The sequence below is a fragment of the Octopus bimaculoides genome, chromosome 15, assembly GCF_046866305.1.
Source record: "Octopus bimaculoides isolate indiv1 chromosome 15, ASM4686630v1, whole genome shotgun sequence".
NCBI classification, from domain to species: Eukaryota; Metazoa; Mollusca; class Cephalopoda; order Octopoda; family Octopodidae; genus Octopus; species Octopus bimaculoides.
Window position 1 is genome coordinate 28,056,201 of NC_142942.1, and position 25,423 is coordinate 28,081,623.

The 25,423-nt window shown below is 38.8% G+C and overlaps 1 protein-coding gene across 1 annotated transcript in view; it reads left to right on the forward strand.

Moving 5' to 3' along the window:
- The first annotated feature begins 3,643 nt into the window (after positions 1-3,643).
- LOC106881660 (nuclear pore complex protein Nup205) overlaps positions 3,644-25,423 on the forward strand; it is a 348,272-nt gene continuing 326,492 nt past the window's right edge. The window contains exons 1-2 of the mRNA XM_089363638.1: positions 3,644-3,687; positions 18,117-18,259. Of these exons, the coding sequence (XP_089219764.1) occupies positions 3,657-3,687; positions 18,117-18,259 (174 nt within the window). The 5' untranslated portion in view covers positions 3,644-3,656. The remainder of the gene's footprint in view (positions 3,688-18,116; positions 18,260-25,423) is intronic.

The following is a 25,423-nucleotide window of genomic DNA, read 5'->3' on the forward strand; positions in this document are numbered from 1 at the left end:
TTCTATTTTAGTATTTATCCATAATGTTATTGCTTTTACACCTGTCAATTAAATTCACCTGCCCATAAATGTCAAATTTACTCATCAAGATCAGCTAAAATTAGATAACTATAAACCAGTGGTATATAAAGCACCCACTGACAAAATTTCAAATCTGTATGTAAAAAATTTACAAAGTTATAAGCAAATACTGTGGACACCCCACTTGAACCTGAATAATTCAAAAGAATGTGAACAAATAAACATTACATTTGACAGATTAATATTAACACTAAAGATGTTTTTAGGTGTTTTTTTTTCTTGCACACACACACACACACATAATATGGCATTCCTTGGTTGGGACTACATGTGTGTTAGTTTGACATCATCATTCCATAAAATCTGTTTATGGGAAGAAAAATACTGAAAAATATCAATGGATGCATGAGTGAGAAAGAAATGAGGAGGGAGGTTTTGGGATGTGCTAGAAACAACAGCCATATCCCCCTTAAATCACACATTTTCCTCTGAAATTATTAACAATTTTTTAAAAACTGAAAATGTTTCCCCCATGGGTTTTAAGTGTGTAGTGAAAAAAAAAACGGCCAAAATCGTTTTGGACTGGAGTAGTGAGGAGGTGGTGGGAGTGAAACAAATTTCTTTGTAACTGTTTGAAAGGTATTTGTTTTTTTATGTTCTTTTTCTTCTTATATTTGTTTGTCATTTGACTGTAGCCATGCTGGAACACCACCTTCAGTCGAGCCAATCGACCCCAAGACTTATTCTTTGTAAGCCTAGTACTTATTCTATCAGTCTCTTGTCAAATGATGTTGGTGGGGGACAAACACAGACACATAAACATATACATATATATATATATATATATATATATATATATATATATATATATATATATATATATATACACACATGTATATATATACACAATGGTCTTCTTTCAGATTCTGTCTACCAAATCCACTCACAAGGCTTTGGTCAACCTGAGGTGATAGTAGAAGACACTTGCCCAAGGTGCCACACAGTGGGACTGAACCCGGAACCATGTGTTTGGTAAGCAAGCTACTTACCACATAGCCACTCCTGCACCTGTGTAAAATTTGTATAAAATTTGATTAAAATATACCTATTGTCTAGAAAGTTATGAGGGGGAAAATTTTGGGTCCTGTGAATTTTCCGAAACTCCTCTCCCCAAACCCTCGGAAAATTTCTTCCAATAAATCTTTACATACAGTCAACGTACAGGATATAAGCAATTATTTTGTGAAAGTTTTGTTAAATAGTATCCATTTTTCTGGAAGTTATGAGGCAGCAAAGTTGGTGGGGTATTAAACTGTAGTTATATCCTTTTCAATAAAAGTTAACATTAATGGATTAACTCTCGCTAACTTCCATTACATTTTCAAAGTATTAACAGATTAACGATTAATGAAGTTAACTTTTTGTTTAACGGATTAATGAATAATGAAGTTAACTTAAATTTTTTAGATGCCAAGTGTAAAAGGAAAGAACTTTTTTTAGATATTGAAGAAATATATAGCTGGGAAGTGGTAAAATTTGCTGTACATAGTTTTGGTATTAAATTTTGCATTGACATGTATTTAAACTTTCTATGTGCTTATTTAACATTTTCAGTTACAGGCAGTAGACAGGCTTTGAGATATAAATTTGTTAATTTGTCTTGTGTATGAAGGGTTCCCTGAACTTGAAGTGTATAAGGCCTCCCAAGATTTAAATTCAGCTCTGTTCTACAGATGGATCATCTGACCATAATGTAATTAATTCTTGGATGGAATCAGTGAAACATTATATGCAGCATAGCTGGACCTTTAAATCACATGTACAATCCATCCAGCAAGTTTCCATACAGTTTCTCTCAACCCAATTTCATTCACAGGGATTAGGTTAACTCAAAAGATTCTAACTCCAGATACATCACAGGGGGATAGAACTTAGAATCTTGTGATTGTGAAGTGAACTTCTTCAGTGTTTGGCTCTGCTGTGTTCATAATACTATGGGTCACCACTACCATTTCCATCTTTAATGCAAGTACACCACCAAAACTAAAACTAATATAAATACAACCAACACCACAAGCAATATTGTCCTGCTAACTCTTTAATGACCAACAACAAGAGTACCAAGATAGCTATGTCAGATGTCAGTGTATCTTTGGCTAATGTTAATTTTGTAGCTACATATATGGTACATGTTATAACACAGTGGAATGAGAACTCTGATACATGTATATGTATGTACTCTTTTTCTTTTACTCTTTTATTTGTTTCAGTCATTTGACCGTGGTCATGCTGGAGCACCACCTTTAGTCGAACAAATCGACTCCAGGACTTATTCTTTGTAATCCTAGTACTTATTCTATCGGTTTCTTTTGCCAAACTGCTATGTTACAGGGACATAAACACATCAGCATCGGTTGTCAAGTGATAGTGGAGAGACAAACACAGACAACAGACACACACACACACACATACATATATACGATGGGCTTCTTTCAGTTTACGTCTACCAAATCCACTTACAAGTCTTTGGTCAGCCCTAGGCTATAGTAGAGGACACTTGCCCAAGGTGCCACTGTGTTTGTATAATTTTTAGTCTTATGGTTTAGTCCAGTTGTTCTCAACATTTTTTTTCGTATGGACTCTTTTGGTTTTTATTTTCTTCTGGTGAACCTCCATAAACATTAAATTAAAAAAAAAAAATTTTTTGTATTTTTATAATCAAATATTATTAGGAATTGTATTAAAAAATTGTTAAAATATTTTGTGCATTGTCAAATGCACATAAACTAACTAAATTCTATGGAAAATTAATGTTCACTAGTAAAATAAGTTATAAATGTACAAGGACAAATTTATTAAAAAAAAAATACTACTTTAGTGCTACTTTATCCCATGCAAGCCTTGTGGTTGATGTTTCTCTGCTAGTTTTGTAATATTTGGCTCCAATGTTATTGATAATAACTGAAGATCACATCTCTGTACAATATCAAGTTATAATAAGCATTCAATAGAAAGTTAGAGACAAGGCTGAAACCAGATTCAAAAAGGTAAGATGATGGAAAAGCAATAACATACAACTGCACTTTCTTCCAGAGTAGTAGAAATGTTTTTTTGTAGTGTCATTACTTTTCTCTGCATTATGCTTCCCATCTTAGAAATTAGACAGTTTACACTATACAATGTTCAATTATGTTAAGTGTTAGAGAAAGAAACCTAGTTGTTTCTTACAATAAGTTCATCTAATGTAAAGTTTTTACATGGATCCTTAAAATACTACCATGACACCCAGTTTATTATTTTACTTGTGTGGACCCCACAATATTTTATATATATCCCATTTGAGAACCATTAATCAGAGGAAGTATGTGCATGTCTAGTTAAAAGGCTCTCTGAAAGGGCTTTCTTTTTGATGTACAATATGACCATAATATTTTGATTCTGTAGTCACTCAAGTGGAAAAAAGAAGAAAAGTTATGAAAAAGCCAAGAAAACCAAACATATTATGAAGCCAACCTTTTGAAAAAAGCCACATTTTCGAATTTTGTTTTTCTTTCAACTGAACTTACATTTATCTCCCCTTAAGAAGGGAGATAAAATAGTTTCTAGCTCTCTAGTTAAAATTGTAGTGAATTGTGATGGCGTGTGTTGATATGGCGGTAAATTCAGGTAGGATTCTAAAAACAGTTTGCTGTTTTTTTCTATGAGAAAGGGTTAATTTTATGATATTGTATTTCTTGTTACACTTCAATTTTTTTATGTACTTTATTATTATTATTATTTATTTTGCATTTATCTTAATCAATGCTCGCATGGTTTTTGTGTTTAATTTGTCAGTATAATGCCAAATTTTGCTCAAACTATCCAAATGCAATGGAAACACGCCATAATATTAATCAGCTTGTGAAAACATTTTTTTATTCGTCTATTTTTAAAATTTCATTTAAAAGAACATGATCAAGTGATGTTATTTCTAATCAGACGTGATATTGAATTATATTTCTTAATAGGAAGCCACAGAGTGGGTTCTAAATGGCCTAATAGAGGAAAATCTGTTTTCAGTTATCAACCTGGACGAATACAGTATAGATTTTAGGCTAATACTCATTTTTGGAAAATTTTCACTTTTCAAAGTATGTATTCGGTAGAGACGGACTATATGTAATCTGAACCTTTCCCCCCCTTATTTATTTATTTTTTTTACGGAATCCCACGTTCTAGGCTATGGAGATTACGATTCTGAAAAAAAAATTTTTGAAAAATTTCAACCCCCCCACCAAGCAGGCTATTTACATGCTAGAAATAACAGCCAAATCTCACAAAACTAGTGTTAGGGTTAGGTTTAGGGTTAGGGTTAGGGTTTGAGTTAGGGTTAGGTTTACTCTGTGGATCTATATAAAAACCGGGGCGGTGGGGGATCGAAATTTTGAAATAGAGATTTTTGAAAATTCTTTTTCAGAATCGGAATCTCCATAGCCTAAAACGTGGGATTCCGTAAAAAAAACAAGGGGGGAAAGGTTCAGATTACATATAGTCCATCTGGACCATGTATTCAGTGTAGAAACCATTTTAAGACCCATAAAATACACGTACGGGAAAGGGTTTATTTCATAACGAAAAGTTATTTTTTAAATGAAACAAGGCATGCAACAAATATCTTCAGAGACAAATATAAAATTTATTTTTACAAGAAGATATATGCCTACAGTTGCTAAACTTTGCGGCATAACTACAGTTATGACCTCCCAAAGTCTAGGGGGTGGTTTGCTAATTTTTGTTCGTATAGTTGACGTGAATAAAGCCTCCCTCATTCCGTACAGTCGTTGCAGTTTCTTTACCTGCATCATCGCCTTTCAATAAGTCTCTTTATGAACATGGCCATCGTTTGATTCGCGAAACTGAGAGGAAGGTTAACAACTTAATGTGTATAGTTCTAATTAGATGAAAACTGAACCTGGTAGGGTCCTCTGACTAATGAACCACCGAAATAAATACCGAATACCCATCTCCGACGAAATTTGTAACGCTTATATTTAGATGCATCGGTATTCTGAAATAATGGTTCTAAATAGTTTTAAGCTCGAACAAAAAATTGATAGTTGATGATACGTTATCACAACCTGCAGTAAAATTAAAAGAAAAAGTGAGCTGACTACGATTAAATAGCTTTGAACGTATTTTTTCTCAGAGCTGACCTCGGGCTAAATGTATGAACTAGTATTAGAATTCCCATGCTCCCTTTGGAAGCCTCTTTGGCACCACTATTCTATCACCTGGAAAATTAAACTCTGCATCTACAACGTATCAGACCACTCCATTCTCCTCTGTGGAGCAGATGCGTGGCCCCTCTTGAAGAAGACCCCAGCAAAGAGCACTGAGAACTATCATGAACATCAAATGGTACCATTACGTATTCAACAAAGAACTGTGTGCATGTAATCATCACCCTGCAACCTCTCACCTCCTAGCTATCTGTCACACATGCTGGTATGGACATGTCCACAGTCTCCTGTTGGGTCATTCTGCCACAGCTTTACTCTTTGATGCTGCAGGCTGGGAGAGACCTTGTGGAAGGCCCTGCACCAGATGGCTGGACATGATTGGGTGGCTCACTGTCACCTTGGAGGATGCAGAGAGGCTGGCAGCTCTCTACGCATGATGTCTCTGGGATCACTAACCTGGGATGGCCCCAGCTTTAATCATGAAGCAAAGCGTATTGAAGTTTGAATTTTTTTCTGCTACATGCACAAACCAGAAACACTGTTAAGTATTTTTGGAAAAATTGTTTTGAACTATCTTAAAGTGGGTGTGTGTAGTCATTTTGATGATTATGACTACTGGTTGGTTTCAAATTTTGGCACAAGGCCAACAACTTTGGAGGAGGAAGAAAGTTGGTTAGATTGACTTTAGTGCTCTACTGGTGCTTATTTTACTGACCCTGAAAGGATGAAAGCTGCTACAAGGGTAAGGGTGATGCGTTAGAAGCAACTATAGAGGCATCAAACTCCTGGACCAGGTGATGAAAATTACAGAGTTATTGCCCAATTAATTTGGAGCAGAATCAGGCTAGATGAAATGCAGTTTGACCTTGTCCAGGGAAAAAGCACTACTGATGCTATTTTCATAGCTAGGCAACTGCAAGACAAGTACTTAGCTAAGAATAAACCATTATACTTGGCATTTGTTGGCAAAGCCTTCGATAGAGTACCCATGTGATATGGTGGGCTGTGAGGAGGCTAAGGATAGATGAGTGGCTTATGAAAGCTGTAGAGGCCATGTACAGAGATGCTGTTAGTAAGAGTAAGATGAAAGTTAATCACAAGTACAGCAAAAAGGTAGGGGTTCATCAAGGCTCAGTCCTCAGTCCCCTCCTTTTTATTATTGTCCTGCATGCCATAACAGAGGAATTCAAGACCAGTAGCCCCTAGGAACTGCTATATGCTGGTGATCGTGCCCTCATAGCAGATCCCGTATCAGAGCTAGATGGAAAATTCCAAGTGTGGAAGCAAAATCTGGAATCTAAGGGCCTTATGGTTAACTTAGCAAAGACTAAGGTCTTGGTAAGCAAGAAAACTGACAGGACCCTACCCACTTCAGGTAGGTGGCTCTGTTTTATTTGTGGGAAAGGTGTAAGCAGGAACTAAATATGGTGTACCCAGTGTAAGCTATGGACAAATAAGAGGTACAGTGGGTTAATAGGAAGGCTATGAGAGAAGGTTGTGTTTGTTTGTAGAAGATGCACAGGATACATAAAACCTTTAGAAACTCAGGAAATTCTCTCAAATACCCTGGTGGCTCATTAGAGGTAGTAGATAATATCTGCTACCTAGGGGACCAAATTAGTAGTGGGGGAGGATGCTTTGAGAGTGTGATAACTAGAAAAAGAATAGGATGAAGGAAATTCAGAGAGTTGTTACCTCTGTTGGCTATGAATGGTTTCTCTCTCCGAGTGAATGGAAGATTGTATGATGCATGAATATGGACAGCAATTGTACATGGTTGAGAGATGTGGCCCTGAATGCAGAGGACATGTAAAGGTTACAGAAGAATGAGGCTAGTATGCTCTGCTGGATGTGTACATGTTTGACAGAGTGCTTGTGTATTGAGAGAGAAGTTAGGCTTAAGGGAAATAAGATGCTGTGTGTACTGGTTTGGTCATGTGATGTAGATGGATGCCGACTGCTCCATAAAAAAGTGCCTATCTCTCAAAGTAAATGGAACACGTGGAAGTGGGAGACCCAGGTAGACATTTGACAAAGTACAGAAGGATGACCTTAAGAGGCTGAACCTTTCAGGTGAGATGACAAAGGACTGAGATGCCTGGCACCTTGCTGTGTACTCAAGAAGACTCATGCTCCACAGCAGAAGTGTTAAGGCCAGTCTCTTTGGTGAAGAAGATTGGCCTGCAAGCGTCCTGTGCCAGTGCCATGTAAGAAGCACTCATGCTAGTGCCATGTAAAAACACCTGTGTGGTACCATGTAAAAGCACTCATGCGATGCCATAAGCACCCAGCATACTCTGTAAAGTGGTTGACGTTAGGAAGAGCATCTAGCTGTGGGAACTTTGCCAAATCAGACTGGAGCCTGGTGCAATCTGGTCAAACCATCCAACCCATGTCAGCATGGACAGTGGATGTTAAATGATGATGATGATAACTATATAGATATATCTTTAATTTGATTAATGTGAGAGACTGAATATGGAAGACATGAGAATCTATGCTCTGAATTCCATTCCTTGTCAGTATACCCTGGCACTTCATCATCTCTCTCATGCACCCTTGCTGTCTCCCACTCTCTCTGTCTGTCTGTCTGTCTCCCACACTCTCTGTCTGTCTGTCTGTCTGTCTGTCTGTCTCTCTGTTTGTCTGTCTGTCTGTCTCTCTCTTTCTCTTGTTCTTCCCTCCAGCTGGGTAACCTCTACAACAGCACACCTGTTTCTGCCCTCATTTTAGATCGCTCTCTCTCTCTCTCTCTCTCTCTCTCTCTCTCTCCTCTTGCATTTCCCTCTGGTTAAGTAACCAAGTCTCTCCTTTACAGCAACACACCTGTTTCTGTCCTCTTTCTTGTTACCTCTCTTTTCCTTTCCCTCTCTCTTTCTCCCTCTCTCTCTTAGCTGGGTAATCATGTGCCTCATCTATAGCAAGAGACCTCTTTCTGCTTCTCTGTTTCTCTGTCACACTAATCTTTCATCATCTGACACAAAATCACCTTCATTAATGCTCCCTCCTCTCTCAAAATTCCTTGTAAGTTATTTTGTGACTGTGCCAGTGCTGGTGCCAGGTAAAAAGCATCTACTCCACACTGAAGGGCATCTAGCTGTAAAAACCATGCCAAAACTGACTTTACCTGTGCTGGTGCCATGTAAAAAGCATATTGGTTGTTTGTGTTAGGAAGGCATCCAGCTGTAAGAACCATGCCAAAACAGACACAGTAGCCCGGTGTAGTCTTCTACCTAGCTGGCTCATGTCAAACCATCTAACCAATTCCAGCAAGGAAGATGGACGTTAAATGATGATGATATATAAGTAACATACTCAACACTCTTCATCCACCTATCAAATTCACAACAGAACCATTCCTAGACATTTAACATAAAAATATGTTTCACCACTGTCACAACAGACATTTTACAAAAATACGAATATGCATCAAAACTTGAACTTCTTCTCTTGTCATCCTTCATACGTCAAAATGAATATTCCATACAGTATGGCAAGACATATGTGTACAATAGTAGTTGATCCAAAAACACATCAAAATCAATTTAATGAACTCAAAGGCTTCCTAAAAGAACAGAATTACTACTTGAAATTAATAAATCATTGAATTATAAAGGCAACAAAGCCGGACATCACACAATTAAGAATACCAAAGAAAAAAAATTAAAGAACATACTGTTCCATTTATCAAAATGCACAATCCTGGAATAACAAACATTTTTCACACTTTAAAAACAAACTTACCAAATACTTCTACAAAGCCCCAAAACAAAAAATCTTTTGCAAAACAGTAAATGCCAACCAAAAAATCTTCAAAAAACATCTCATGAAAACAAAATTCACATTAGAGAATGATTCATAATTCTCCATGAAGGAATGTAAAGATAGATGTGAAATATGTGACAACAACAACAACTTCGAATATTTAAATAGTGGTTTCCACATAAAATTTAAGAGTGGATCCTCATGGAAAATAAATGCAGATATGAACTACAAGACACAGAATCTCATATACTGCATAACTTGCCCCAACTACAGGAAAAAATATATCAATGAAACTTCCCCAATACTAAATAGGAAATATACATAGATATCATACCCCCATACCCACATTTTACACAGGTAAAGTAGAACAGTTGATGGGCTTTTATGTAGATAGATGTATGTATGTCTGTGTGAGGGGGTGTATGTGTGTGTGGGTGTATGTGTGTGTGTGTGGGTGTGTGTGTGTGCATGCACATGTATGTATATGTAAACAAACAGGTCTACATACAGACGGGTAGGTACATAGGGTATATGAACAGACAACCACATACGCAAATAGAGACTGAAACACATGACCACATATACACACACACTTGTCCACACATATGGAGATGTGCACCCATACATACAAACATGGTACATAGCAGCAAAACACGCACACGCACACACTCAGACACGCACACACAAGGAGACAGAGGTACATACATACATATACACACACGCACACACATACATAAAAAACACACAAACACAGGAATATACAGAATACATACATACATACATATATTCATACATACATATATACATATGCACACACACACAGACATACATACACACATGCACACATACATGCATGCATACATACACACACATGCGCAAAAACAAACAAAAGCAAAAACAGAACGCAGCGTAAATAATGGACAGTCAAGACTATTGATAAGGTTGCAAGACGCAACGAAAATTTTAGGAAAATAAAAAGAAAAATAAGTGGAAATTTTACCAGTGAGTGTGTTAAATTTTAAGGCACAATAAGAAAATGACTCTCCCCAGACACAACAGAATATGCTTCAACACATGAAATCACATAAAAAATCTTGCAAACCAAATCCCAAAACGAAATATATGTATATAATTAATTCAATAATAGGATAAAATCTTTTACAAGAATTTATCAGGTAGCTAGCGTGAAAAGAACCTTATAAGGGAAAAAAACCCATCATTTATTCCCTAGAATATATTTATTTATATTTATATCAGGGCATTACTATACAATAATGCCTCACGCTATGAGGGCCTGCTAAGGTCAAACTACCATAATAAACACAATTTTACTGAATGCAATGAAATGCAACTCTCAAAAGTTGGCCTCTTAAAAACAGACTGAATTATATATCAAATGATTTCGCAGTTATTATAACAATATATAACTTCTGCTCATCAGTATAGTACGATCAAGATACATAAAAATTAACGAAAGATTCAACAAACCAAAAATATGACAGTCCCAATGACTCAGAAACATGTCTCTGAATGCACACTGAGCTGGGTGGGGGTGCTTGTCTCCTCCTTGCAAATATAAGAACACAGGAAATGTGTCAAGGCCGACAGGAAGCGGTCCAGCTTCCTTGGGCTAAATAGCAGCAGTATGATTCCCTTATTAGGACTGTCACATTGAGTTGACAGTATACAACTGCTTTATCGTAACACTGCTGCTTAATTCTCTCTGTGAGATTTATAATTAGATCATTTCTAATTTTTATAATCAGTGAATGTGTTTTCACTAAAAATATATATATTTGCGAGGGTTTGACATGCATTTTCAACCAGCTAGTGTTGCTACTTCAGGCTGATGATGAGCAATGACTCAGAAACATATCCCTGAATGCATACTGAACTGGGTGGCGGTGCTTGTCTTCCCCTCGCAAATATAAGGACACAGGAAATGTGTCAAGGCCGACAGGAAGCGGTCCAGCTTCCTAGGGCTAAATAGCAGCAGTATGATTCTCTTATTGGGACTGTCACATTGAGTTGACAGTAAACAACTGCTTTATCGTAACACTGCTGCTTAATTCTCTCTGTGAGATTTATAATTAGATCATTTATATATATATATATATATATATATATATATATATATATATATATATATGTGTATGTATCTTTGTATGTGAGTGTATCTGTATCCCCATCATTGCTTAACAACCGATTAAATCTTTATTATGATCATTATGATCTAAATACAGAAAGGACAATACAGGACAAATAATACAAAAATGTTAAAATGAGTTCGAATGAGGATAAAATTTAAATATATAATTAAATATCGATAACTTTAGAGAAGAACTTTAAAATACGACTTAAATAAAAAAGACACAAAAGAAAAAAAAGAAAAGTGAATGAAAAGTTTAAATGATCGAACCTGGCAGCCAACAAGGCCCAGCAGCTAATTTCTCCTTTTATCGATGATTAAGCTGGGTTCCTGACACGCACCTTTCTCATCATATTCTTTCAACCACAGAGTCTTCCTCTCCAACCCCATCTTGCGTTTCAGATGATATCTGAAGTATGTTAGCAAACCGGGGCCAGAGACGAAGGACCCTGTCACTAATCCTTCCATTCTAGTCCTCCAAACACACTCTTTCAATACTGCAACCGTACAGTAAAAACATGCCTCACCTTCCTTTGAAAGTCCAGTTGGCGGTATCATCTTTATTATGGATCCAGCCGATAGCTGTACTTGTCCCAGATGTGACAACACATGTTGCTGTGTTTACGTCCCTGTAACTTAGTTGTTTGGCGAAACAAACTGATAGGATAAGTACTAGGCTTACAAAGAATAAATCCCGGGGTCAGTTTCTTCAACTAAAAGCTGCAGTCACATGACTGAAAGAAGTAAAACAATAAATAACTATGCCATTTTAATCCCGATTAACGCTGGGTATCTGTGCTAATATATATATATATATATATATATATATATATATATATATATATATATATCATCATCATCGTCACTTAACGCCCGCTTTCCATGCTAGCATGGGTTGGACGATTTGACTGAGGACTGGTGAAACCAGATGGCTACACCAGTCTCCAATCTGATTTGGCAGAGTTTCTACAGCTGGATGCCCTTCCTAACGCCAACCATTCAGAGTGTAGAGGGTGCTTTTACGTGTGACCGGCACGAAGGCCAGTCAGGCGGTACCGGCAACGGCCACGCTCAAAATGGTGTATTTTATGTGCCACCCACACAAGAGCCAGTCCAGGGGCACTGGCAACGATCTCGCTCGAAAGTCCTTACACATGCCGCGGGCACAAGTGCCAGAAAGGCGATGCTGGGCACAGGTGCCATCACAATTTTGCTTTCGATTGCCCCAATAAGTCTTCGCAAGCTGAGTTTCGTGTCCAATGAAGGAGACGATGTTGGCATGGGTGCCAGTCGTCGAATTTAACTCAATTTCGATTTCACTTGCCTCAACAGGTCTTTGCAAGTGGAGTTTAGTGTCCAAGGAAGGAAGGCACGCTTAAGTGGACTGGCTGAGGCCTTAGATTTAGGTCTCACTATATATATGAAATCGGTTGGGTAGTGCTGAAGGTTTAGTGATGCACACAGACAGACAGACAAGTTGTGTGTGTGTGTGTGTGTTTATATATATATATATATATATATATATATATATATATATATATATACACACACATATATATACACACATATATACACACTATATAATTATATATAAGGCCCAGCATTATATAATGCTGGGCCTTATATAAGAGATGACAAAAGACTGAGATGATTGGTGTTATGCTGTGCTCAATAAGACTGTTCCACCACAGAAGAAATGATATCCTAAAACTTCCTTGGAAATGCTTGTCTATTCCTTGCCTTCACTGTTTCTCTCCCAATCAAGCATTTCCTCCACATCTCATTCTTGAATACTTACCACTTTTCTATCTATGGTACTACTCAGCTGCTGTAATCACCTGAGAGCAGAATAGGTGCATACTTCTCTTTTAATTACCCTGCTACCCCAATTAACATTTCTCATTATCTTCACTGCCCACTATTTCCACTAATCACCTCTTTTCTCTGCCTTAAATCATTCCTTAGCACCTCTGATTTACTGTGTCAATGCCCTCACATACTTACCATGGCACTGCCACAAACCACTTCTGTATCTCTTAGTATTACTTACTACAGTTACTTGTACCCAATCTTTAACCAGCTCTCCTTACACTCTAATGAAACTTCTCCCTCTAATCCCCCTTGCCCATTCACTCTGTCCAATTCTCTGTAGTTTCACGTACACCACCACCCCACTGTACCTTGAGGGCATGACCTAACACATCTGCATCTCTCTCTCTCTCTTTCTCCCCCTCTGTCTCTCCCTCTGTCTCTCTGTCTCTCTCCCTCTGTCTATCTGTCTCTCTCCCTCTGTCTGTCTGTCTCTCTCCCTCTGTCTGTCTGTCTCTCTCCCTCTGTCTGTCTGTCTCTCTCCCTCTGTCTGTCTGTCTCTCTCTCTCCCTGTCTGTCTGTCTCTCTCCCTCTGTCTGTCTGTCTCTCTCCCTCTGTCTGTCTGTCTCTCTCCCTCTGTCTGTCTGTCTCTCCCTCCCTCTCTCCTTCCCTCTCTCCCTCCCTCTCCCCCTCCCCCTCCCCCTCTCTTTCTCTCTCTCTCTCTCTCTCTCTCTCTCTCTCTCTCTCTCCCCTTCTGTCTCTCTCCCTGTCTCTCTCCCTGTCTCTCTCTCCCTCCCTCCCTCTGTCTCTCACTCCCCCTGTCTCTCTCTCTCCCTATGTCTCTCTCACTCTGTCTCTCTTTTCATTTCAACTGGGGCAGGCACAAACATCCAGTACCTTCTCTGAAGTGGTTGGCATTAGGAAATCATAGAAATCATGCCACTGCAAACACTAAAGTTTGGCACAGTTCTCTGGCTTGCCAACGCCTACCAAGTCGTCCAACCCATGCCAGATGTAAATGATGATGACATACTCAGCATGTTTCAAGGGCAGTGTTTGTAATATTAATTATTGTGTGTGTCTGCAAATAAATAACAAACACTAGTGTAAGCATAAACACTTGTGCATCCCTTTATATTACTTAATATTTCAAATTCTGCTCTGAAACATGCTGAGTATGTATTTGTAATTTGTAATCTGATCAAGAAGTATCTGGACTTTTGCCATAGTAATGAAGCTAAAGCATGCAGAGTGAAGCTGCTTGGCACATATTGACCATGAACTCTGCTGTGTATGCGCACTAAGCTTTAACATACTAGCTCACTTCCGCTGTTTAAAGCAGTGCTTGGAAGGAAGGTGTGTTGCATGTAATCATCGCATTGACCATGACAGAAGGTTGAGCAGAGAATCTCTATCAAATTTTGCCAAAAGCTTGGTGATACCTGGTATAGAGCCCTACACAAAATTTTCAAAAGTTTTCATTGTTCTCGACACAATCAAGATCTTGTGCCACTGAAACCCGAGTGTCTTTTTGGTCAACTGAAAGCAGTTTTGGCACAAACTTGGCAGACACGCATCTCGTACCCAAATCTTCAGTGATAATGGACTGAACTGAACCATAACTAATCTGCATGCCGTCTGATAAGTCACGGATGGTGATTTGATGATTTTCCCTCACGGCTACATGCACATCTGCAATGTTTTTTCTCACTTCTGCTGGTTATGGGTCTTCCAGAATGTTCATCAATATTGATATGTCTGAACCACTCATACCTGTGTGTGCGACTCATACACTTCTCTGCAACTTTGTGTAGGCCTCTGAGCAGGTATCGCCATGACAACTTTCTCTGTCATGGTCAATGTGGCGATCACATGCTACAGGCCTTTCCTTCCAAGCACTGCTGTAAACAGCAGAAGTGATCTAGAATTTTAAAACTTAGTGTGCATGCACAGCAGAGTTCAAGGTCAATCTGTTCCAAGTGGTTTCACTCTGTGTGCTTTAGCTTCGTTACTATGGCAACAGTCCAGATACTTATTGATCAGACCTCGTACGTACAGTGTATTTATGGTTATATATAATAAACATCTTTAGTGTCACTGGTTTTAGAACCACATGATGCATTGATGTTCCAATTATGAATGAAAAATTCAGTACCCAACCATGTTATATAATGTCTTTGTTTTTTTGTTTTTTAGTTGCTTTTTTTTATAGACTTTATGGTATAGTTGATGGAAGGTTTGGTTGCTATTTCTAATGGGTTGAGAGACAGCTTAGAGGATTTGTCTTCTTTGAGTGTGCTGATCTCCATTGGCAGTTGAGCTTTTCAATTGGTTAAAATTACATAACTTAAAATACCTATAACTTCCTTATTAATTTCGTGAAAAAAATGAATGCAATTTTCATCATCAGCATGTAAAACTACATCAGAACTACATTTTCTGAAAATAATCTGATGAAAATTTGAAAGGAATTTATCACGATCATCAGTGTCCTTTCTGTCATAGATATTGAGATCTACAATTTAGAAGGATTCATTTGGCAAGTCTCTATGCTATTATCGCCTACTTTGGTAGATTACAGGGAGTAAATTCCAGAAAAGAATACCCGCCCTTATATATCATCAAAGTCTCATTAACCCTTTTGATACCAGTTTATGTGAGACTCCTTGTTCTATGATATGAATTTCGTGTTTTAAGTAATCTAAATGAAGACTTTCCATCAAAATTTTGTGTTTCTGTTTGAATCCCAGATGAAAAATGACAGAGTTATTTTGCGAAATTCATTGTTTTAAGAATTAATTGACACAGAAATAGGGTACCAAAAGAGTTAATACAGCAGTGTTTGTAGGGTTAATAATGGAAATAGTTCTTTAACACTATTTATAAAGTTGGGTACATTTTGTGATGCTTGAACAAGTGTATGGTGGATTTCATGTGTAGTCATTAAAATTGAGTATCTTGCTCATACCTACTTTTGGACCTTATTTCAGCTATTGTGAGTTGCCTCATTTCAGATTCCTTACTCCAATAGCATCTGTAGTTGAAATACTTCTATCAGAAACAACATATACAGCTATACATGAATTTCAGCAACACATGTGGAAACAAAGTTGACTGCTCTCTTTTGTTCTGTTTTCTAAATTACCATAAAACCCCATGTAATTTACACACTTTTTTCTGCAAAAACAAAAATAAACATTAGCGGGTGCATAAATTACATGAGTAGATCGTTTCCAGAATTTTTTTGTTGAAAAATGATGTACAAATGTTGACTCATTCGTACCAGAAGTTGACTCATTTAATGTCAGAATAGGTTTTTACAGAAAAAATATAATGAAGTTGACTTTTATTTATGCTGGGCAGTATAATGCTTACTTTTTCTGTATAAATTTACAAAAACCATTCAATGGTTAACTGCTTTATGAAGTTTGACGTTCATGCTGATAATCATGGTCTCAGCCATATTTTATATTGCTTGGAGTTTCTACCTATTGCAATTGAGCCCAGCAATTTCCCCAAATAGATCAGTTTTTCTCTGCTTAAGAAGTATAGCTTGTGTTTGCCTCCAGGAGGCTATTGCTTGCTTTCTCTGTGCTAGGTCAATGAAATTCATCACTGCCACCAGCTCTTACTGCATCTAATGACATCATACTTCATTCTTGTGCATGTAAATTCACTAAGTGAATATGACTTAGTGTTCCTACAGAAACCTTCATTTACCTAATACAATGTTTAATGTCGTTTCACATTCATGTTGAATTATGCAGCAATCTTATGTTCTCTTCATAGAACACTTGTATGAACTGGTATGTATTACCGGTTCTTTTGGTATAGTATATTTTTGCTATTCTTGTTTATGTCTCCTCACAGACATGTATATTCTAATAAGTTTCTTCTAATAAGCTTCTTAAATTTTGCATCTCTCTTGTTCAATAAATACCGAGTAAAACTTGTAATGCTGTTTATTTTCTCTTTTTGATTTTTAATGTTTATTTTAGTGGGTTACCAAATTATGAGTTTGGTCTCCTGGCTAAAACGGTAATGACAAATTTTTAAGTTTGCTTGACATTTTATAAGTGTGAAAGACATTAAAATTTCGATACTCTGTATCAAAGGTTCCAATAAGAATAGGCAGAAAGACACTTTCAACCAATCAGAATTCTATTTACATAATCATTTTGATTGGTCACCTTCCTCTGTCAGTTGAGTAAAGTGTCACCCAAGCTGATGTTTATTGGTAATTAAACTTATATTGCAACTCTTGTGTGTATTAATCAGCTTTGTTTTTGTTGATAAGAATTATCAACACCTTTTCCTGTGAAAATTTAATAAAATCTAATCATATGTAAGTGAAATTATGCTAAATAAAGCTAAATTGAAAACCTTTTTCCTCTGGCCATATTGGCAATTCTGCAAACTTTTGGGTGTGAATTTTAAATAATTTTTATCCTGAAATTTACGGGTGCATAAATTACATGGGTTTTTACGGTAGTTTGATGATCAATCGTACTGATCAGACGCACTCTGGAAAAGTTGGAAAAAATACTCATTAAAATTCATTTCAAGCCCTCAGAATATTTTGGCATCAACTGCACTTGCAAAAATTTCAATTTCATAATCAATAATCTACATACAAAATTTCATCCAAGTCATTTTATGAAAAATTCAATAGATCAAAGTTACACAGGTCATTTGAGAACATGAAAGTAGTAGATATATCACTGTAATTTTCAACTCCAAAAGCCTTATATATACCATAAAATGCATGTAAGCTTTTTATATATAGAAATACAAAGTCAAAGAGTAACTGTTGCTATCATTTTGAAATAAAAAGTGTTGAGGAAAGCTTAAATTTAGCAGTGTCATAAGTTTGTTAAATGCATGTTACAGAATTTAAATAAATGATAGAAGAAAGTGATGAAAGTTTTTTCCCGTTTCATTAAAGAGTTCCTGACTTCCTTTAAAGCAGATTGAAACGAGTGATTATTTATGTGCTTCCTGGTGGTTCAACACTAGCTAACTGATGTACCATGCGGATTCATAAAGGATATTAAGAGTTAATAATTAAGATCTGGATACAGGTTCTATTTTTAGAAACTGCTGAAATAAATGAATTGGATTACATTTTTTAAACTGTGGTTGTAAATTTTCAGGTGCTAAACTGTGGACGCCTTTCAAAGAACTTTATGATGTAGTTGATTCAGTGTTATTAAAGAAACAAGTAGAATCAGTTCACGATTTGGAGGTGATGTTAAGACGACATAAACCTGATTTTATTTCACTTTTGAAGGCACCTGTAAGTAATAATAATTTTTTTTGTTTTTGCAACATTTTTTGTGAGTGCATTCTTATATTTCAGTTTAGTCATGTGTATTACATATTGTAAATTATTTTGTGTCATGTCTGTATGAAGAGAAAAAAACGATATTAAACAGATGTATATTTTTATGATTAGATTCTCTTTACTACTTTAAAAAAAATTTAACCCCTTAACATACAAATTAATCTGTCAAACGAAAAGCTTATACATATTTTGAATTAATTGGGTTCAAAAGTGGTGTCCACAATATTTGCTTGTAACTTTTGTTAATTTTTTACATACAGGATTGAAATTTCGTCAGTGGGTGCTTATATATCAGTGGTTTAGAGTTATGTAATTTTAGCTGATCTTTCTGATTCAATTTGACTTTTATGGGCAAATAAATTTAATTAACAGGTGTAAAAACAATTACTTTATGGATAAGCTCTAAAATTGAAATTCTTAATGTATCTTACCTGTTTGATTTGTTTACTAAAATTATCCTAGATGTCAACTGCCAACAATTTTGCTGATTTTCAAAATGAGGTACATTAATTTGAGTTAATTAAAATATAGATATAATTGGTACAAGATTTTATTCTTTCTCTATATTTCATTCAAACATTTTCATTGAAAATAAACTACAAAACTCTTTTACTAGTCAGTATACCATTGACTATGCACTCTTTGCAATTTAATGAGTACATTTACATAACAGAACCCCCACTATAAAAAGCTCATTAACAGGTGAAATACAAAGGTTAATACAGGTGTGTAACATTACTGAAGATTAATATGTATTTCTCACTTTTACATCATCATCATCATCATCGTTTAACGTCCGCTTTCCATGCTAGCATGGGTTGGACGATTTGACTGAGGACTGGTGAAACCAGATGGCTACACCAGGCTCCAATCTGATTTGGCAGAGTTTCTACAGCTGGATGACCTTCCTAACGCCAACCACTCAGAGAGTGTAGTGGGTGCTTTTACGTGTCACCTGCACGAAGGCCAGTCAGGCTGTACTGGCAACGGCCACGTTCAAAATGGTGCATTTTATGTGCCACCCACACAAGAGCCAGTCCAGGGGCACTGGCAATGATCTCGCTTGAAAATCCCACGAAGGCCAGCCAGGCGGCACTGGCAACGGTCACGCTCAAAATGGTGCATTTCATGTGTCACCCGCACAAGAGCCAGTCCAGGGGCACTGGCAACGATCTCGTTCAAAAAACTTCATGTGTCACCTGCACAAGAGCCAGCCCAGGGGCACTGGCAACGATCTCGTTCGAAAATCCTACGATGGCCCCACACTAAAGCCAGTCCAGGGGCACTGGCAACGATCTCGCTTGAAAAATTTCATGTGTCACCCGCACAAGAGCCAGTCCAGAGGCACTGGCAACGATCTCGCTCGAAAATCCCACGATGGCCCCGCACAAGAGCCAGTCCAGGGGCACTGGCAACGATCCCGATCGAAAATCTCACGAAGGCCAGCCAGGTGGCACTGGCAACGGCCATGCCCAGAATGGTGCATTTCATGTGTCACCCGCACATGAACCAGTCCAAGGGCACTGGCAACGATCTCGCTTGAAAATCCTACGACAGCCCCGCACAAGAGCCAGCTCAGGGGCACTGACAACGATCTCGCTCGAAAAATTTCATGTGTCACCCGCACAAGAGCCAGTCCAGGGGCACTGGCAACGATCTCGCTCAAAAATCCCACGACGGCCACACACAAGAGCCGGTCCATGGGCACCGGCTACGATCTCGCTCGAAAAATTTCATGTGTCATCCGCACAAGAGCCAGTCCAGGGGCACTGGCAACAATCTCGATCGAAAATCCCACGAAGGCCAGCCAGCCGGCAACGGCCACGCCTAAAATGGTGCATTTCATGTTTCACCCGCACATCAGCCAGTCCAGGGGCACTGGCAACGATCTCACTCGAAAATCCTACGACGGCCCCGCACAAGAGCCAGTCCAGGGGCACTGGCAACGATCTCGTTCAAAAAACTTCATGTGTCACCTGCACAAGAGCCAGCCCAGGGGCACTGGCAACAATCTCGTTCGAAAATCCTACGATGGCCCCACACAAAAGCCAGTCCAGGGGCACTGGCAACGATCTCGCTCGAAAAATTTCATGTGTCACCCGCACAAGAGCCAGTCCAGAGGCACTGGCAACGATCTCGCTCGAAAATCCCACGATGGCCCCGCACAAGAGCCAGTCCAGGGGCACTGGCAACGATCCCGATCGAAAATCTCACGAAGGCCAGCCAGGTGGCACTGGCAACGGCCATGCCCAGAATGGTGCATTTCATGTGTCACCCGCACATGAGCCAGTCCAAGGGCACTGGCAACAATCTCGCTTGAAAATCCTACGACAGCCCCGCACAAGAGCCAGCTCAGGGGCACTGACAACGATCTCGCTCGAAAAATTTCATGTGTCACCCGCACAAGAGCCAGTCCAGGGGCACTGGCAACGATCTCGCTCAAAAATCCCACGACGGCCACACACAAGAGCCGGTCCATGGGCACCGGCTACGATCTCGCTCGAAAAATTTCAAGTGTCATCCGCACAAGAGCCAGTCCAGGGGCACTGGCAACAATCTCGATCGAAAATCCCACGAAGGCCAGCCAGCAGGCAACGGCCACGCCTAAAATGGTGCATTTCATGTTTCACCCGCACATCAGCCAGTCCAGGGGCACTGGCAACGATCTCACTCGAAAATCCTACGACGGCCCCGCACAAGAGCCAGCTCAGGGGCACTGACAACGATCTCGCTCGAAAAATTTCATGTGTCACCCGCACAAGAGCCAGTCCAGGGGCACTGGCAACGATCTCGCTCAAAAATCCCACGACGGCCACACACAAGAGCCGGTCCATGGGCACCGGCTACGATCTCGCTCGAAAAATTTCAAGTGTCATCCGCACAAGAGCCAGTCCAAGGGCACTGGCAACAATCTCGATCGAAAATCCCACGAAGGCCAGCCAGCCGGCAACGGCCACGCCTAAAATGGTGCATTTCATGTTTCACCCGCACATCAGCCAGTCAAGGGGCACTGGCAACGATCTCACTCGAAAATCCTACGACGGCCCCGCACAAGAGCCAGTCCAGGGGCACTGGCAACGATCTCGCTCGAAAATCCTACGAAGGCCAGTCAGGCGGTACTGGCAACGGCCACTCTCAATGGTGTATTTTATGTGCCACCCGCACAAGAGCCAGTCCAGGGGCACCGGCAACGTTCTCGCTCGAAGGTCCATACACGTGCTGCAGGCACAAGTGCCAGAAAGGCGACGCTGGGCACAGGTGCCATCACGATTTCAATTTCGCTTGCCCCAATAAGTCTTCGCAAGCTGAGTTTTGTGTCCAATGAAGGAGACGGCGTTGGCATGGGTGCCAGTCGTTGAATTTAACACGATTTCGATTTCACTTTCCTCAACAGGTCTTCGCAAGTGTAGTTTAGTGTCCAATTTAACTTGATCTCGATTTCACTTGCCTCAACAGGTCTTCGCAAGTGGAGTTTAGTGTCCAATTGTAATAAAATGAAAAGCAATATATGATAGTATTACTATCAAGCAACAAAATATAATTATATCATATTTCTATCATGAAATTGTCCAAAGCACCCTTTACACAAGGGTACTTTGCAAAAAGAACATATAAATGAAGTTTCAACATTATACCTTTTGCAGTTTTACCTTTTTCCAGCAAAGACAATCTGCAAACTTTTTTCCTTCCATTTATTTTTTCAATTTTATGGAAGTTAATATTTTCTCTGTTGACATCCACCTCAGTTAATTTTGCTTTTCTTCCAGTTCTGTGCTTTCTGGAAGAAAAGCTCTCATGTAACTGAGATGCGATGTCAACCTTATAGCTTATCATGGCTTCATCTACACAGATCTTTCCCAGGCAGATGCACTTTTGTACTTATCACAAAGTAAATCAATAACAGGATGCACTTTATACAGAGGGGTCTTAGTTTGGATCATTAGCAGAATCGGATAAATGTAAATATTGAGATATTTTTGAATACCTTGTTTTCGACATAATGCTAGAGATAGGATCACCATACCCGACTCCAGTAGTTCTACAGTCAAGGAAGCTTTTTGATACCATACATAATGTTCATGGTAAAAAAAGCTTACATTTCTGCAATGTCAGTTGGCTGCCATAGTAGATTGGGTCTTCCATGAATAGAAATCATGCATTGAGCATATTTATTCATTATTGTTTGTATTGATTTTGGTATGGATGTGTTGCAGCCATTTTGTTTTGAGCCATTTGGGTTTTTTTTTTATATTAGTGGTATTAAAAAAAAACATCAAGCAAAACTTGGCAATAACCAGTGTTCAATTTACAAATTTTTCTGTAGCATTATTGGTTTGGTCTGAGGAAGGACTATGTCTCTGGCCTTTGTAGGCTTTGCAAGAAGAGTGAGATTGATACAACTAAAGTTCTTTTTGAACAATTCAACAGGAAAACATGCAGTAGTAAATGCCAGGAAGCCAGCAGGAGTGAATTCCAGAATACATGCAGGAGTAAATTCCAGAAGGCCTCTGAGTGCAGAATACAGGTGGAGACTTATGTTTACATAAGTGAGGCAAGCTAGCTTTGAGGAATTGAGGCTACTATAGTAGCTAGCTGTAGGAAAGGCACATGAAGTGGACATTATGTTGCTGGGTCATAGCTGGAGTATATCTACAAATGACTTCATACCAACCAGTCAAGTAGCTTTTCTGTAGAATGCAGTCTGTAATGTGCATGTATGTGGCAGCACCATAGTTGCAGATATAGGAGCAGTAACCCATTGGGCATATCACTTTAACTTCATAAAGGGTTACTAAATTTTGGGTTGAAGAGGACACAAAGTTTTTGTGAAGCAGTCACCAGTGCTATGTTGAGAATGTACTCTGGCCAGAAGAGATCTTCACTGAGTGTAAGGACTTGAATTTGAAGTGATTGTGAGGATTCTAGGTATATTTTTGTGTCCTGGTTTTTTTTTTTTTTTTTTTTTTGGTATTGAAGGAGACAAGACTAGTATGATCTCATTGAAGATATTTTTGAGGTCTCTGTTCAATTAGTCAGTGCAATATTTTCATGGAGGTGTGTAGGTTATATGTGGATGACATTGGAATAGATTCACTTGTCTTTGTTCAACATTATTTATTTAACAATCTGTCAAAGGCTACCTGGGAGATTCAAACCCCAAACTTATGTAAACATGACAAACATTCTACCATTGGATCAAAGGGATCCTTCAAAGTTCTCTATCCATTTTAGAAGCTTTGTTCTTTGCTGCAAGAGTTGTATGATGTGTATAAGAACTTAAAAACTTCATGCAATTCTCACTAGTAAGAACAAAGGTTCTAAAATGGATAGAGAAATTTCAAAGGACTGCTTTGATCCAATAGTAGAACATCTATTATGTTTAGAGATTTGTTTTCCCCAGGTTGCCATCAACTTTTTATATAAAAAGCATTTTTCAACCCAATATTTACATGCTATTATTTATAGCTTTAGCTATTTCAAAATCAGCATATGATTTAAATGGTTTTTCTTATATGATTGACAGAGAAGTTGAGTTTAACCATAGGCATTAAAAGCCGCTGATGAGAATTAAGGCGTTCAAAACCAGGATTCAAAATCACGATACGGCTTCATATGGTAGGGACTTACTTCCCTTTGTTAGTCATTAAATTAGTGCTTTATGGCTTTATAGTTAATTTAACTCTTAACTTAGCATAATCGGTGCTGACCAGCACCCTTCGTGACTTCTATTAATTTTGCCTTTATATATATATATATATATATATATATATATATATATATATATATATATATATAAGATGTACCCGGTGCAAGCTATGGACACATAAGAGGTGCAGCAACATCAAAGGCAGGTTAACTAGCAAGTTAGTTTTCGTTTGTGGCAGATGTTCAGGTGCAATAAAGACTGTAAACAAACAGGAAACAACTTCTATCTCATTCCAGGGTGAAAAACTAGAGGTAGTCGATAGCTTCCGCTATCTGGGGGACCAAGTTAGTGGGGGTGGGTGCGCTGATAGTGTAGCTGCTAGAATAAGAATAGCCTGGGCAAAGTTTAGAGAGCTCTTACCCCTGCTGGCGACAAAGGGACTCTCACTCAGAGTAAAAGGCAGACTGTATGACGCATGTGTACGAACAGCCATGCTACATGGCAGTGAAACATGGGCTGTAACTGCTGAGGACATACGTAAGCTCGCAAGGAATGAAGCCAGTATGCTCCGTTGGATGTGTAATGTCAATGTGAATACCCGTCAGAGTGTAAGTATCTTGAGAGAAAAGCTGAACATTAGAAGCATCAGTTGTGGCGTGCAAGAGAGACGATTGCGCTGGTATGGACATGTGGTGAGAATGGAGGAGGATAGCTGCGTGAAAAAGTGCCACACCCTAACAGTTGAGGGAACCCGTGGAAGAGGTAGGCCCAGGAAGACCTGGGCTGAGGTGGTGAGGCAAGACCTTCGTACATTGGGCCTCACCGAGGCGATGACTACTGACCGAGACCTTTGGAAATGTGCTGTGCGTGAGAAGACCCGGCAAGCCAAGTAAGATCGTTGCCAGTGCCCCTGGACTGGCTCTTGTGCGGGTGGCACATGAGATGCACCATTTTGAGCGTGGCCGTTGCCAGTACCGCCTGACTGGCTCCCGTAGGATTTTCAAGTGAGATCGTTGCCAGTGCCCCTGGACTGGCTTGTGCGGGTGGCACATAAGACACCATTTCGAGCGTGGCCGTTTTCGTGCGGGTGACACGTAAAAGCACCCACTACACTCTCTGAGTGGTTGGCGTTAGGAAAGGCATCCAGCTGTAGAAATTCTGCCAAATTAGATTGGAACCTGGTGTTGCCATCCGGTTTCACCAGTCCTCAGTCAAATCGTCCAACCCATGCTAGCATGGAAAGCGGACGTTAAATGATGATGATGATGATGATACATATAGATATTGTGAAAATAAACGTTAGTGTGGTTTTTTTTTTGTTTTCTCGAAAACAAATGCTAACAACGCTAATGTCCTATCAATATTTTCACACCGGCTTAAAGACAATAATGAGATTTCATTCAAAAATTTGATATATGAGTTTTTTCTTAATAATTATTGTGATTCAAACCTTACTGGCATAACACCCT